General features: G+C 44.3%; 1 protein-coding gene across 2 annotated transcripts; it reads left to right on the top strand.

Moving 5' to 3' along the window:
* Nucleotides 1–5,382: 5,382 nt before the first annotated feature.
* LOC116377129 (gamma-aminobutyric acid receptor subunit alpha-5-like) lies at nucleotides 5,383–15,532 on the top strand. 2 transcript variants are annotated; one of them, XM_031838691.1, is made up of 6 exons: nucleotides 5,383–5,641; nucleotides 6,280–6,364; nucleotides 6,547–6,671; nucleotides 11,616–11,683; nucleotides 12,393–12,613; nucleotides 14,485–15,531. In XM_031838691.1, exons 1-6 carry the CDS (start codon nucleotides 5,623–5,625, stop codon nucleotides 14,573–14,575), a joined length of 609 nt encoding a protein of 202 aa, XP_031694551.1. In that variant the 5' UTR covers nucleotides 5,383–5,622; the 3' UTR covers nucleotides 14,576–15,531. The 2 variants fall into 2 exon arrangements, with proteins under 2 accessions (XP_031694551.1, XP_031694552.1); XM_031838692.1 differs by lacking the exon at nucleotides 5,383–5,641 and adding an exon at nucleotides 5,689–6,117 and having other exon boundaries at nucleotides 14,485–15,532.
* The last annotated feature ends 350 nt before the right edge of the window (nucleotides 15,533–15,882 follow it).

Below are 15,882 nucleotides of genomic sequence, written 5' to 3'. Positions count from 1 at the left end.
ATGCCTGGACTTTCGTGTAAATCTTTATGTTAACAGGTTACGCTTGCACGACAGCCAAGATCGTTGGCAACTCACATGTGTAGCTCAGTGTGCAAAATGAAGAGACATTATGGAGATGAGGTGCGACTCTTCCCGGAGGCTGAGGTTCACAGCTCAAACACTGAGTGAGCTCTGGCTCGGTGTGGAGAGGAGCATCCACTCATCGGACAGAGGGCTGTGGGCATTCTGCGTCCCTTCACATCCTACCTCTGTGAGGTCGGCTGTTCTGCTGTTGCCTCAAACAAAACTAAATACTGATCTCAGCTCAACATGGAGCATGAGGTGAGAGTGGCCGTATCAAGTCCGCAACCCCGTTTAAAAAAGATGTGTGGTGGAAAGCAGCTCATTGCCACTAATACTGATGACACTTGATGGCTCACATATCTGCGCTCATTTAGTTTAGTTTTGCACAGGTTGCACGTTAATATTGTTTTGAAAAGATATGCTGTAAAACTCAGTAAAACTCTTTATTGCCAAATATTTGAACTTGTTTTGTTTAGTTCTTCACAGGTTGCAATTTATTGTTATTCTCTTGGAAAGATATTCAGTGTAAAACAGGTGAATTGCAGCAACAATAAGCTATTTTTTGCCAAATATTAGTTATTTCTTGCACAGATTGAACTTTATTTGCATTGTTCTAACAACGTGATTACATTGTATTTGTTTTTGTCTGATGGAGCAATCTGGTTTACTTGAAAGTGATTGCAATTTTCTTTATTCTATTATTTGAAGAAGCACAGATGGAGGAGTCACAAAATGTTGTTTCAATAAAAGTTCAACATGCAGCATTTTGTTACAATGGTGGGGCGGTGGGGCATGAACATGTGTCTTCCTCCAAAGTGGGGCGTGACAGAAAGAGTTTGACAACCACTGATTTAATACATAGTTCCTGTAAACAGCAGCAAGAACCAGCAAAACTACAGAAGACTCAGAAACATGAGGATTAATATGAATATATGAACTTACCATATTGACTTCTGACACACTGTCAATACTCGCCACGTCTAGGCTCATGCCAACAGCCACCGGTTTACCTTAGAACACATAAAGTTATAATCATTCATTACATTCCATGTAATTTAAACAGTGGGCAGGTCTAGAGAAGCATTTAGGGTGAAACACACACACGAGTGTTTTACCTCCAAAGTCCGGCCGCAGACGGATATCATAACCCTTCAACAGTTTGTCTACCGTGTTCTTCACAGACGACATGTTGCCCGGTTCGTTGACGCTGAAAAGACAGAAGACAACAGGAGTTGGTGAGTGTTGATCTGGAGGACGGACACTTCTCCGGTACCGGGACCCGCGGCTCACCTCTGGGCGCAGCACATCACGGCCACAACCAGCGGCAGTGAGAGGATGTCACGGAGAACCCTTGATCTCCTCCGGGGTCTCCGCGCCATGCCCCCCGCGTCGTTCGCGGACGGACGCGCCGTACCGCGTTGAACAACAAACGACTAAGTGAAGGAGCCGCGGCGCCGCCGCTCCCGCAGAGCTGCGCTAAATCCGGGGAGACTTCTTCCACATTGCGCACACTCCCTCCGGCGCAGTTCGGCTGCGTCAACATGCTTCACGAGGCGGGAGACTTTTGGGTGTCAGACGGGATTCATTAGCCGGCGTGCGTAAAAGCCTCCGTCCACCAGAATAAACTCTCCGTCCTCGAAGACACAAACCCAAAAGGTCCGGTGTCCACAGAGGAGGGAGCCGCGTGCGTAAAAGCACAGAAGATGTCGGTTCAAACAAAGAATCCCTCACAGAGCCGGTTCCGTTTTTCAGCATGAGTTCTTCAAGTCAGCGCGCGAGGCTGCCCAGGTAATCACGAGAGCCCACGTGACAAAGTGCAGCCATTAGTCCTGCGCGAAGTCTCAGAGTTCATTATGAAGGTGAGGTTGGAGTTTAATGTTCATGTTCGTAAAAGGAGTTTTGGAAAGATACATGTACAATGCCTGCTTTAAAAGTATGTCGTATACAACATATAGTATTTATTCTGTGATAACATCAAATAAGATATAACGTGATTAATCCCAAAGGAAATCCTCAGAAGAATAGCAACAGAATAAAAACATGAACATATATGAACAATAAAGTAACAATTAAGTGTAAAATAAGTAATACTGACAACAATGCAACATAGAGGAGAATAGAAATAAGAGTCAATAAATAAAGTGTCTAGTGGTGTCTACTCCTGAGAACTCTTCTTCTCCTCCTTTATTCTCGGCAGCAGAAGTGAGAAAGAATCTTTGGATCGGTGGTGAGAGACTTTAGTGTTGCTTGTTCCTGAACATTTCCTGTGAACGATATATTTGCTGTATATAAACTATATATATATAAATATATTGAAGAGATGAACATGGGATTCTCACCTGGTGTCGTAGATGCTGAACAGCTTCTTGTTCCCATCAACAGCGTTCCTGTAAACACAAACACAGAGGAGTTACTTTCTGCTTAAATGCACTGACTGTAGTTTACAAGAATCCAGTTCTGAAGAACCAGCTTTTTTCACATTGAGTCCATAACTCTTTTGTTCTGATCTTTTTGAAAGATGTGAGATAAATCCATCTATATAAAGGACACAGTTGAGCCTGATGCTGGAGGAAAAGAATGATGATACACTGTGGGTCTATTTGTTCAGACGCTGTGAGACAGTTTGTCTCCTCCTGAAATCTGGACCATCAACCAAAGAAAAAAGAATCAGGACATTTTGAGGTTTGTGTACATAAGTCAGACTTAATGTAGACTGCACATGAAGTATGTATCACGTAGTTTAACACAAAGTAAATCTACAGTACCGACGTTCTAGAATCAGGATATCACTGAATACCTCACTGAATGATACTGATGAGATCATTGATATGACACCGATGACATCATTGCTATGATACCGATGAGATCATTGATATGATACCGATGATATCATTGCTATGATACCGATGATATCATTGCTATGATACCGATGAGATCATTGCTATGATACCGATGAGATCATTGCTATGATACCGATGAGATCATTGATATGATACCGATTATATCATTGCTATGATACCGATGAGATCATTGCTGTGATACCGATGATATCATTGCTATGATACCGATGAGATCATTGCTATGATACCGATGAGATCATTGATATGATACCGATGAGATCATTGATATGATACCGATGAGATCATTGCTATGATACCGATGAGATCATTGATATGATACCGATGATATCATTGATATGATACTGATAGAGATAAACTAGAGATCAGTTCACCGGCTGTGTTTACAAAACTAACTATTTAGTTTAGAAAAAAATGGTTTGTGTCACAGCTCTGCCTCTTCTCTCCTGTCACTTTATCTCTCACTCACCTATCAGCTCATTCAGTGCACCTGTTAGCCTCCCTCATCATCAGCACAACTCCCCTCACCTGCCTCTGATCCAGCCACTATATAAACCCCTGCCTCTCAGTCACTCTTTGCCAGATCACTGGCGTGTCTACCCACCCGTTTGGCTCGTCCTGTTCCCGGTTTCCCAGTCTGCCTGCCCTGCCGGATTTCCACCCTCATCTCGTCCTTGGTTTCCCTGCTGTTTTCCATGTAAGATTCCTGTTGTTTTCCTGGTTCATTAAAGACCTGGTTCACTCTAATTCTGGTTATGTCTGCATTTGAGTCCTCCACCACACCCGTGACAGAATGATCTGGCCACAAATGGACTCAGCAGACCACCGCTTTTCCCCAGAATGGTATGACCAGTTTGCAGGAACCCGTCTGGCCTTTGGAGGGCCTCGGAGTATCCAGAAGGCCAACGTGGATGGAATGCCTTTCCAACTCTCGAAGGGGGCAGAAGAAGGGTCATGTTTCCGCTGGGCCGCAGCGATTTCCCGTCTCCACGGGGCCACAGATGACTTCAGCTCCCCGTGTCCTCTCGGCGGTCCGGCCGACTCCAGCGGTCGCCTCTGAGCCGCAGCTACCCCGGGGTCGGCCACCGGACTCTGAGCCTGAGTTCTGTCCCCCGGATCCCCGTCTCCGGGAGCCTGAGTCCTGTCCCCCTCCTGATCCCCAGCCTCTAGAGTCCCGTTGTCAGTCTCCCCAGCCTCTAGAGTCTGCGGCCTCAGAGAAGTTCCACCCTCGTCCTACCGGGTTTCCACCGTCATCTCGTCCTTGGTTTCCCTGCTGATTTCCATGTAAGGTTCCTGTTGTTTTCCTGGTTCATTAAAGACGTGGTTCACTCTAATTCTGGTCATGTCTGCATTTGAGTCCTCCACCACACCCCGTGACAGTTTGAGATCAGCACCATGACATGATGTGTCTGTCTGTCTACCTACCTACCTGCCACTCATTGCTCATCTTCCTCCAGCTTCTCTCTTAACAGCAGCCATGTTGTTTGTTTACGTTCTTCATGATAATTTAGGGGGTGTGTCTTTAGAGGACTGAAGGACCATCAGAGATGAAGACTTGGAGACTTTTAGAGCTGATGAAGCTAAATACTTTGATTGGAGAAGAGTTATCAACACTGTTATCTATATATAACACTGAGCTGAGTTTATAGGTCGGATTTAAAGTAATTTGTTACATAATGTACTTAACTCCGCCCCCTTAAGGTGAAACAAGTCAACATTGGACACAAACAGCGGTCTCCTGGGTGAAAGTCCTGTGTTTGTTTGACCTCCTCTACTCCTCTTTACTACGTCACCTGAGTTCTGTAGAGGCAGCCCTGCACGTCGTCTCACCTCTACGTGGTTCCTCCAATGAATGAAAAGAGCCTGAACTATTACATCATGTTGAGCTTATTTGAAGGTTTTTATTATTAGAGTTCAGGAGCTCAACACAGCAAACCAATAGAGCGGAACAGAACTGCACACAGTTGTTCTCCTGTTTAATGTGAAGATAGATTCTGTTGCTGCTGCTTACATTCCTTATGAGGAACATTTAAAAAAGCACCAATGGAATGTTTCCTTTTAGTTTTTCTTTGTCACACATGAGCGACTGAATTTAGTTGTGTTGCATAATGACAATAAATGATTCTTGAATCCTCATTTTAACCACCCGACATGTTGGTAGTTGACATAATACCTTTTATAAACATGATGAAATAAAGATGTGCGGAGGTGTTTTATTTAATGAAGTATAGTAATTATTTTAAGAGGTTAACGTTGTTGTGGCGATGATCTCTCTCCTTATTCTCTCTGTCTCTCCCCTCTCCATACTGTACATCCTCTCACTGCACGCTCCTCTCTTCCATCAGCACCAGTCTATTTGCATTGTACCTCCTTTGTATTGGATTTCCTTGCAGAGCTCGCGGTGTGCCCTCGGCTCCTCCTCGGAGGGAGGGAGGAGGAAGGGAGGGAGGGAGGAGGGGGAGACCGAACTAAAGGATGGTCAGTCAGCACAAGTGTTGGAAGAAGCCTGTACATTCCCACTGCCAAACATTTTCTAATTGCTCTTGGGCGAAATAAACCTCGCTGACTGTGGAATTACTCCACATCTTCATCATCTTCCTCTTCCTCTCTCTCTCTGTGAGCAGACGCTCTGCAGGATTGATGCCAAACACTAAACAGCGCGACCTGCGTGTGAGCGATCTGCGGGGCCGGGAGAAGTTTGATGCGCATCGTCTGGTGTGGTAAGTGTGATACACGGAGCGGAGTAGTGACCGGGTGCTGGAGGAGGAGGAGGAGACATGCACCGGGATCCTACGTATCACACTTTCTTAATACTGAAGGGATTTGAGAGACGGATGGACGATGCAGCGCAGCCACACAGAGGAACAGCGGAGTTACAGCTGAGCTCGTGTAGCTGTGATAGATATGCTAGATATAGATATGATAGATATGATGTCCTCCAGTGTGTAGAAGTCTGCCATCACCTCACAGAGGGTCCATGAGGGACATTGATCACAGGCTCCTGCAACTTTGAATTAGCAGCTTTTTTATTTCAGATCTTTAGGAAGAGGGCAGATTGCTTCCATGCACACACATTGTGGGTGCTGTGATACCGTCAGCTGTGCATCTGTGATGTAGTGAGAAGATTTTTTTATTTTTATTAATCGCTGTGGAGGACCGACTGTTAGGAGCAGTTATCACCAAGAAGAGACGATTAGTGAGAGATGTTCATCATTTAGTCTACTGTAGGCTACCTGTAACTGTACAGATTGTAAAGCCCTCTGAGGAAAACTTGTGATTTTGAACTATACAGAATAAATAGATGCTGCACTGATAAGTCCACATTACTGTCCGGTTACTGTAGTCTGTGTTGTTTCAGGAATGGGCGATGGAATGTGCTTCAGCTCTGCAATGAGACGTCTGTGGGTCTTTGTCCTGCTTGTGAGCATCACCTGCCGTCTGAGGTAAGAACTGACTCCTAAAACTTCGGCAGCACATTTTAAATGATACACCTCTGAGTGAAAATGTAAAAAAAAGAGCTTCGTCTTCTATTTGCTTTAACGATTGAAATGTATTTTTTTTAATTTATTTTTTTTTAAGTTCCCTTTTTTCAAAGTGAGTTTTGAGGTTGTTGTCTCGTGTCCAGCCTCTCCCAGGATGCAACTGGAACTCCCAAAGAGGCCGAACTAAATGACAACATCACCATCTTCACGCGCATCCTGGACGGCCTGTTGGACGGGTACGACAACAGACTGCGCCCTGGACTGGGAGGTAGGTAGGCCCGCTGGACCCGCAGACCTCAACACCTCTGTGGGCTTCTTCATTAGACCAGTCACACAGATGGTGGGTGAGAAGTGAACATGTCTTTAGGGGGGCGTCGCTCTTTCCTAATAACACCTAAATACAACGAGCTCTGTAGTAAAAGATGTACAGAATATAAACAGATGTGCTTGACACACATCTGTCTTGTGTTCATGAAAGCTGTTTACGCCTCTAAGTGATTTAATGTCACTGTGAGCAGCTAGTGTGTTCTGTGACCTTCAGAAGGCCGTCATTCCTCATCAAACAGCAGCTTTACTGTCGATGTAAAGACGCTCTGTAGATTCTCTGAAGAAGACGCAGAATCTGGTCTTTGTAAGAAGAGGACGTGGTTTTAGTATCGTAATGTTTTATGAAATGGAGCAGCGTTTAGATCATAAACGCAATGAAAGGATTTTGTATGGTGAACTCTATTAAAGTACAAATGTTGGACTTTGAGGTTCATGATGGTCCTGCAGACGTTTGTCAGATAGCTTCAGGGTGTCGAGGCTGTGTAGGAAATCTAGGCTTGTGAAATCAAGATTCTATTAAATAAAGTTCAGTTCAGTTGAGTTTAGGAATGTGTTGAGGATTCTAGAAAAGAATATCTCTTTTAAATGTAAGAAGATCTTTGAAAGAAGAAGGTAGTTTTATGTTGATTTATTCTTCACATAATACGACTGGAACCTTTCAAACTTCACATAAACACGCTTCATCAGAATCAGAATCAGCTTTATTGGCCATGTGTGCCGACGCATACAAGGAATATGATTCCGGTTTTCACTTTGGTTTCAACGTACAAACACACATTTACAATAAACAAGAAAAATATAAAACAAACAAAAAAAGTAGAACAGATTAAACATTTAACGTTTAATGACTATGTACAAATAAATATAAAAGTGTATATATATATATATATATATATATATATATATGAACATAAATCTAAACGACAGTGGAATTGAGGTGATAGTGTAGACAGAGGTAGTAGTGCAGTTTGTCTGATTCATTGTTCATCAGAGTGACGGCAGAAAGAAGCTGTTCCTGTGTCTGGTGGTTTTGGCGTACAGAGCCCTGTAGCGCCCTCCAGAGGGGAGGAGTTGAACAGCTTGTGTCCAGGGTGGTAAGGGTCTGCAGAGATCTTTCAGCCTGTTTCCTGACTCTGGAGGTGAACAAGTCCAGGATGGAGGACAGGCTGGAACCAATGATCCTCTCTGCAGACCTGACAATCCGTTGTAGTCTGTTCCTGTCCTGTTTGGTGGCCGATCCAAACCACACAGTGACAGAGGAGCAGAGAACAGACTGGATGATGGTGGAGTAGAACAGGATCAGCAGCTCCTGAGGTAGGTTGAACTTCTTGAGCTGGAGCAGGAAGTACAACCTCTGCTGTGCCTTTTTCCTGATGGTGTTGATGTTGGGGGCCCACTTCAGGTCCTGGGAGATTGTGGATCCCTGAAACTTGAAGGTCTCCACAGCGGACTCAGTGTTGTTGAGTATGGTGAGGGGGGGGGGGGCTCCTCCTGAAGTCCACTGTCATCTCCACAGTGTTGAGCTTGTTTAGCTCCAGGTTGTTCTGACCACACCAGAGGACCAGCTGTTCAACCTCCCGCCTGTACGCAGACTCATCACCGTCCCTGATGAGGCCGATGACCGTTGTGTCGTCTGTGAACTTCAGGAGTTTAACAGACGGGTCCTCTGAGGTGCAGACGTTGGTGTAGAGGGAGAAGAGCAGTGGGGAGAGCACACATCCCTGGGGGGCGCCAGTGCTGATAGTTCGGTTGCTAGACCACATCCCTGGGGGTCAGTGTTGATAGTCCGGGTGCTGGATGTGGTTTTTCCCAGCCTCACCTGCTGCGTCCTGTCAGCCAGGACGTTAGTGATCCACTGACAGGTGGAGGCTGCACAGTGAGCTGGGAGAGTTTGGGTTGGAGTATCTCCGGGATGATGGTGTTAAACGCTGAGCTGAAGTCCACAAACAGAACCCTTGCATATGACCCTGGGCAGTCGAGGTGTTGCAGCATGTAGTGCAGTCCCATACTGACTGCATCATCCACCGACCTGTTTGCACGGTAGGCAAACTGCAGGGGGTCCAGCAGGGGCCCTGTGATGTCCTTCAGGTGGGTCAACACCAGTCTCTCAAAGGATTTCATGACCACAGACATCAGGGCGACGGGCCTGTAGTCATTTAATCCTGTGATGGAGGATTTCTTGGGGACCGGGATGATCGTGGAGCGTTTGAAGCAGGAGGGGACATTCACACAGCTCCAGTGATCGGTTGAAGATCTGTGTGAAGATGGGGGCCAGCTGGTCAGCAGAGACTTTCAGGCAGGAGGGTGACACACTGTCTGGGCCTGGTGCCTTCCTGATCTTCTGTCTGTGGAAGAGCCGACTCACATCCTCTTCACAGATCCTCAGTGCCGGTGTGGGGTCGGTTGGGAGAGATGAGAAGGAGGCAGGGGGTGTAGGTGGTTGTTTGATGGTGCAGGGGGGGGGTGTGAGACTAGGCTTATCAAACTTGCAGTAGAACACATTCAGGTCGTCAGCCAGTTGGTGATTCTCCTCAGTGGGGGGGATGGTCTCCTGTAGTTCGTGAGGACCTGCAGGCCTCTCCACACTGACGAGGGGTCGTTGACTGAAAACTTTCTTTCCAGCTTTTCAGTGTAGCTCCTCTTTGCTACCCTTGTCTCCTTTGTCAGTGTGTTTCTGGCCTGGTTGTACAGGATCCTGTCCCCACTTCTGTAGCCCGACGAAGCTGCCTGAGTTTTTCAGTAAACCAGGTTTATTGTTGTTGACTGTGCAGAAGGTTTTAGTCGGCACACACATGTCCTCACAAAGACTGATGTACGATGTCACAGTGTCAGTGAGCTCATCCAGGTCTGTAGCAGCAGCCTCACAAACACTCTGGGGAGGGCAGGACGAGGATCAACAACATGCAGAATATTGATTTTTAGTGTGAACTGTTTTGCATTTGGTCAAAGTGATGGTTATTAAAACTTACATGGTAAAATAACGAAAGTATGACGAGCGAGAAAGACCTCAAAGAACGGCTCAAAAAAACTCAGGACTTTAACCCAGGAGACCGCTTTTCGTGTCCCGTGTGAAACCAAAAGTCAACGTTGACTTTAAGTTGTTAAGTAATGTAGCTTAAGAAAGTCCTCCAAGGGCGGTTTTTATTTATATACGGTAGTTACGTTGCTGTGTTACGTTGCTACGTTACGTTGTCGCATCACCTCGTCACATCATGTCAGTTAGTCACGTCGTCACGTTTTAGCAGTGGTGGGCCGTCAGGGCCTGCAAGGCCTTCTCTGCTGGCCTAAACAGAATCACAAAGTTATATCTATTTTATAATTTAATCATTGTTCTTAAATACACTGCATGTATTATAATTTATAAAAATATTTTCCCCATTATCTTATGTTCTCATTGCACAGCTACTGTCTTCCTCAGTTGCTCTGCTTCCAGTGCAGCTTGTTTTAAGTAGAGCTTTTATCCAATCAGATCTCACCTCTGTGTCTCTAGGTAAGAACAGAGGCCTGCAGACTCAGGAGTTCATCCATGTGCAGTTTAAGTGAATGGGGACAATATTGTTGATTGTCATAGTCTTCAACCAATCAGATCTTCAGTTTGACATGTTGGGCGTATTCTTTGACATGTCAGCACCTGCTAGCCGGCCTGTAGCTACGTCAGCATTAATGCAGCTCAGTGTCCATGTGCAGCTCTGCCGCGAGGTGCAGAGTGTGCTGTGATTGGTCAGTGGGCGAGCACGTGACTATCGTGAAACGAAACTTAACAGCAGAGGCTGTCGGGTAGTGAATCACATCACGTGATGCAGCTCAGCCAATCAAATATGGGCATTCTGACAAGTTTCCTGACCCTAGTGAGATGTACCACACACCGTGACACAGGGGCCTGAGACAAGGAAAGACATTGCAGAGCAGTACGTTCAAGTTGTGAAAGTAAAATTCTAAAACGATCTCTGTGGGTCGCGCTTGTCATTAAGGAATGATGGTGGGTCCCACAGCCAGACCAGCTGAGAACCACTGTCCTACATGAGCGCAGAAAACATTATATTTTCCTGAACTTAGGCTTCTACATTTTCTAAATGCTCTAGCATCATTCAAATGTATTGTAAGACTCGTACCGAACGGTTTAATATGAAGACGTACATAGTTACAGCCTTAAAAACTAATAATAGCTGTGGTGCCATCATGTGGTTATAAGGTGGTATTTCAGCTGCAGGACAGCAGTGAAGGCCCAGGTATAAAATGCACGGCCCGCCACTGCGTTTTAGTTCTCAAACCAGCACAAGTCCACACATTGTTGTTACTAGTGGAAGGAATGATAATCCTTCTGTAGGAAGTCAACAGAACCAACGTCACTGGACCAACGTGATCTCACAGAAATACAGTAAAATGACCTCTTCAGTCTGTTAAACAATGTAACGTTATGTTTCGATTACAAAAGCTACGTAGTTAGGTTTATAAAAGAAAACCTCATGATTTGGGTTCAAAGAATTACGTTTGTCATGTAGCTTCTTACGTAGCCTGTATAATCTAAAATAACTCACACGAGACACAAGCAGCTCGATCTCCTGGGTGAAAGTCACGTGCTGGACCCGTCCGTCCACCCCGACGTCCTCCCTATGTGGACGCTGATGAAAACGTATTTCTGGTAAACCTGCATTTTCCAGTAAAAGTATGCATTCGCATCATGAATTATTGAACCTGCAACAACTTATACCAAGTTCAGGTCAGGGGATTTATTCCTAATTAATTTCTGTAACGTCAAAGAAAACAGAAACCTGCACCAGGCCTTCGTATTTAGAATAGATCTCAATAATAATGCATGCACTAATCAAAACATGGATGCATTGTAAGGACTTAATAATAATTCATATTCTATCTGTTCTTACAGAGAAGGTGACGGAGATCAAAACCAACATCTTTGTCACGAGCTTCGGTCCGGTCTCTGACACTGAAATGGTAAGAAACACCTTTTATTAAGTCGTATTCTCAACTTAAAGTAATTATTTTATTTAAAATCCAGACGTAATGCTGTTTGTTTGACCTGAACTTATTAAAACAAGAACTCGCATCACTGCTTTAAATTTCATCCACATTCACTGCATTTGTATCATGGCTGATTCTACCTGATTGGCACCTTGATCTTTCATAACCATTAACAAAATGAATGTTGTAATTAATAATTGGATGAGGCTCTGTGACACAAATAGCTTTGTAACTTGTAAATGTAAAAATAGGGTTATTCTGGGCTACAAATCACCAGTATTTCCTTAATGCTAATTCTGATTGCAAAGTACATTTGATTAGATCGTCTACTGCAGGAAAATACACTGTGGTGAGATGTGGTTCCTCCAAAAAAAAAAAATAGAATATTTAGAGAATATCCAGTTTTTTTCCTCCTAAAGTTTTTATCTTTATAGTAAATTTACAACTTTCATGTCAAAGAATATCCTAGTTTTTTTTCTTGTAAATTTTACAGCTTTTTCTCGTTACTTTACAACTGTAATCTCTAGTTATTTTCTTCGAATAATAACCCCCTTCACCTGACTACATTATTGTTTTTCTTTTCGTTTTACCTACAGTGGCCCTAGTACGTCTGTCGTAGCTGAGCTAATCGATTAAAGTGTGTTTAAATTCTAACGTGCCGATACTGTGATTCGCCCTGTAGGAATACACAATTGACGTGTTCTTCCGTCAGAGCTGGAAAGATGAAAGACTTTGCTTCAAAGGCCCGATGGAGATGCTTCCTCTGAATAATCTCCTGGCCAGTAACATCTGGACTCCGGACACCTTCTTCCTCAACGGGAAGAAATCCATCGCTCACAACATGACGACACCGAACAAGCTGCTGCGGCTGAAAGACGACGGGACGCTGCTCTACACCATGAGGTAAGCCCTCCGCCTTTCATCGTGATCCTCCACCAATAACGATACTACAGGAATATCGTCTATTCATCTCCAACACTTCACATGTGGTAGACCTGATTTAAATGATGTGTTACAGCTGCTATGGACAGGTGTAAAGTCATATTAAAGGGCCAGTGTGAAGCATTTCAGGATCTTTTTTAGCAGAAATGGAATATAATATTCATATAAATTGGCTTTTTCACAGTTTTAAGAACCCCTATTTTTATTGTGTCCACATTGCAAGTACTAGGAATGATAGTAGCTCTTAGACTGCGTTTTGAGGGCCGTTTTTAGCTCAAGTAGCACAAAGGCTAACCCAGGAGCACAAAGGCTAACCAATTAACATTAGCACAAAGGCTAACCCAGTAGCACAACGGCTAACCCAGTCGCACAACGGCTAACCCAGTAGCACAACGGCTAACCCAGTCGCACAACAGCTAACCCAGTAGCACAAAGACTAACCAATTGAGCCGAATAACCCGATTCACACAGAAGTCACAACAGGTACCTTCATATCTGCTATTTTAATTGTGTTTATGTGTCTGTGGCATTTAACATAGTTGTTAAAATGTGACCCTGAGGGCACTTAGAGATGTGGAGCTCGCTCCTCACTGGTCTGTATCTGGTCTGTGCACACATGCACTCCGTACCAAAACCATGAGTCCAATCAACAACATATGGATACCATGAGAGAGATAAGACTCTGCCGAACGCGCTGATGTGTTTTTTATGTTTGTGGTGTTAATAATGTGAGCTCCAGAGCAATATGCAAAACTGGTACCGTCTGCTTTCTTTGAGAAATGAGTGGTGAGATTTAACATGGAGTCTAATGGAGCAGTTGGTTGGAGTTCATGTTGCTCTGCGGCTCTTTGAGCCAAATGTGTAAGTCCGTTGGATTCCACAGATACTTTACTGCGACCAGCACAACATTTCCAAGCTTTTTGGCCAAAATGGTGAATAAAGAGTAAACATTGTGGGAGCTGGAGCAATTTGTTTGGAAAAATCACAGAATATTTTCCTGCTCCGCTCCACTCTGAGCGTGATGTCATCACTCTAGCTCTTAACGAGCCGTGTACACAATACACACCCATTATAAAATCTGAAACAGACCCAAAATGTTCCTGAAACTTAATCTGTGACTTCATGAAAACTGTGCTAGCTATCAAAATGTCCCTTTGGCTCAATAAAGTGCAGAGTTTTGTCTACGTTTTAAACTTTGAATGATTTTTCTACGTTAAAGTACGGCTCGTCAATATGGGCCCAAAGCTGAGTGTTTTTTTTTAGCTCTCTTCACAGCCAGCTATCAACTCTTCTTCAAGACAGGTGATGATCTGGGAGAGAGTCTGAAGAAGAACTCCACAAAGGTCCTGGTTGAGACACAACTGGGTGAATCCTCCTTTAGAAAACCTGTGTGTAGTGGAGGACACTCATCTTCATCCTCTTCTTCACCATCTCCTTCTTCCTTTCCTTCTTTTGCTGAACTTCACCGTCAGTTCGCATGTCGATGTGTCCTTGAGCAAGACACTTGCCCAAAATTGCTCCCGTATGTGCCTACGGTGTGTGAATGTGAATAGTCTGGTACCTTGTGTATTAGTATTATGGTATGTAGACTGTTTATCACCACTGTGTCTTTAGACTCATGCTGATGATCTGTGTGGCCAGCAGAGGGCAGCATCACATCACACAGAGCTTCACTCTGCAGAGTTCAGACATTAGACTCAGGTTTGCTTCATTGCTGCTCTGTTTCAGCTCCACAGACAGCTGGCAGCCAATGAAGACAGAGCAGGGTTCTCATTGGTTAAACACAACCTAAATGAAACAAGTGATGATGTCTCATGACTTCTTTCCTCCAGACTGACGATCTCAGCAGAGTGTCCCATGCAGCTGGAGGACTTCCCCATGGACGCCCACGCTTGTCCCCTCAAATTTGGAAGCTGTGAGTAAACGCGTCCTTCGAGCAGATGACATAAATACGGCTTTAAATGAGGCGGGAAGAGAGGAAATGTTCACGAGGATACGTCCACACTGATACCTTCTTATTTTAAAAACAACAATGTCCAAACAAGAGTTTCAATAAACTCTGTCTGTACTAACACACCTGGAAACTAATATCACATGACTGACAGCCCGTGTCCCTCAGGAGCAAAGCTTTAATGTTGTGGCGGCGGTGCAGGAAATAAGACCGACACACGGCTCCTGATTAAACCATTACTCATCATGTCAGAGCTGCTCTCCTGCCTCGGCTGCATTTAATAGGAAATATATGACCCCCCCTACACACACGCACACACACACACCAAACCTACATCTACCACCAAGGTAACCTGTAAACATCTCACACCTTGCTCATGCACAGTTAAACCAGACGTGTGTCCAGGCTTCCTAAGCTAGTTGAAGGCCTCACATCGCCTCGGCGCTACATGGATATCTGGGGATCTCCTGTCGTGTCGGTTTAAGATTAACATTTGAGATCTTTCCCCGCCCGCTGATGTAAGGAGAGTAATCTCACCGTGTGCTGTCGTTAAGCCCCTCCCACGCCCGCTGTGGTCACCTCAACCCCCCAGCTGAGACCAGGCCGGGGATAATCAGAGAACCTACTGAGCCCACGTTGGCCCGTCTGCCTTCTGATGTAGATTAACTAATCAAAACTGGCTTGATTTAATTAAACAAGGTTTAAATACAGGTTTAAATACCTGCCGTGCTGGAGGTTCACACCTGCCACGTTTAGTCTGGTTGAACTGGACTCAAACTGCTGTCTCTGTGGTGTGAACACCAATCAAATCACTCACAGGAAGCAAACCAGTTATGTGTCTCTTCATTGGTGAAAATAAACTATTTGCTTTTGCTGTTTTAGTGACTGAACCACTATGGTTCTTCATAAAAACACATCATTCAAATAATCAATAAAAATTGTATTTTTATTGATTTAAACTAATCTCTTCATTATTATATTTAATGCTGTATAATAATGTGTTTATATCTCGTGTTAGAAGTTAAACAGCTCATAATTCATCTCTAATATCTATTTTATATTAACGTGAAAACATCTTCAAACTACTGGATTTATTCAAGTTTATCACCAAAACTACATTTTACAGATGACATGTGAACACATCATGATAACGGTATAATGTACCTTCAGCCAGTACTCATGTTCACTGAGCAGAGCCTGAAGGCATCATAATGTAACTGAAGTGAACCTCCGTTGGTTAGCCGTTAGCGGTGCTGCTAACGTTACTAGCTCTCCTCCT

The sequence above is a fragment of the Anarrhichthys ocellatus genome, unplaced genomic scaffold (assembly GCF_004355925.1).
Source record: "Anarrhichthys ocellatus isolate YVR2014 unplaced genomic scaffold, GSC_Weel_1.0 scaffold928, whole genome shotgun sequence".
NCBI classification, from domain to species: Eukaryota; Metazoa; Chordata; class Actinopteri; order Perciformes; family Anarhichadidae; genus Anarrhichthys; species Anarrhichthys ocellatus.
The sequence above is the reverse complement of the archived record's forward strand: the minus strand, read 5'-3'. Positions and strand labels throughout refer to the sequence as shown.

Coding starts and splice junctions, on each gene's coding strand:
- LOC116377129 (XM_031838691.1), top strand. Junction 6,365..6,546: donor AGCATCACCTGCCGTCTGAG/GTAAGAACTGAC, acceptor TCTCGTGTCCAG/CCTCTCCCAGGATGCAACTG. Junction 6,672..11,615: donor ACTGCGCCCTGGACTGGGAG/GTAGGTAGGCCC, acceptor CTGTTCTTACAG/AGAAGGTGACGGAGATCAAA.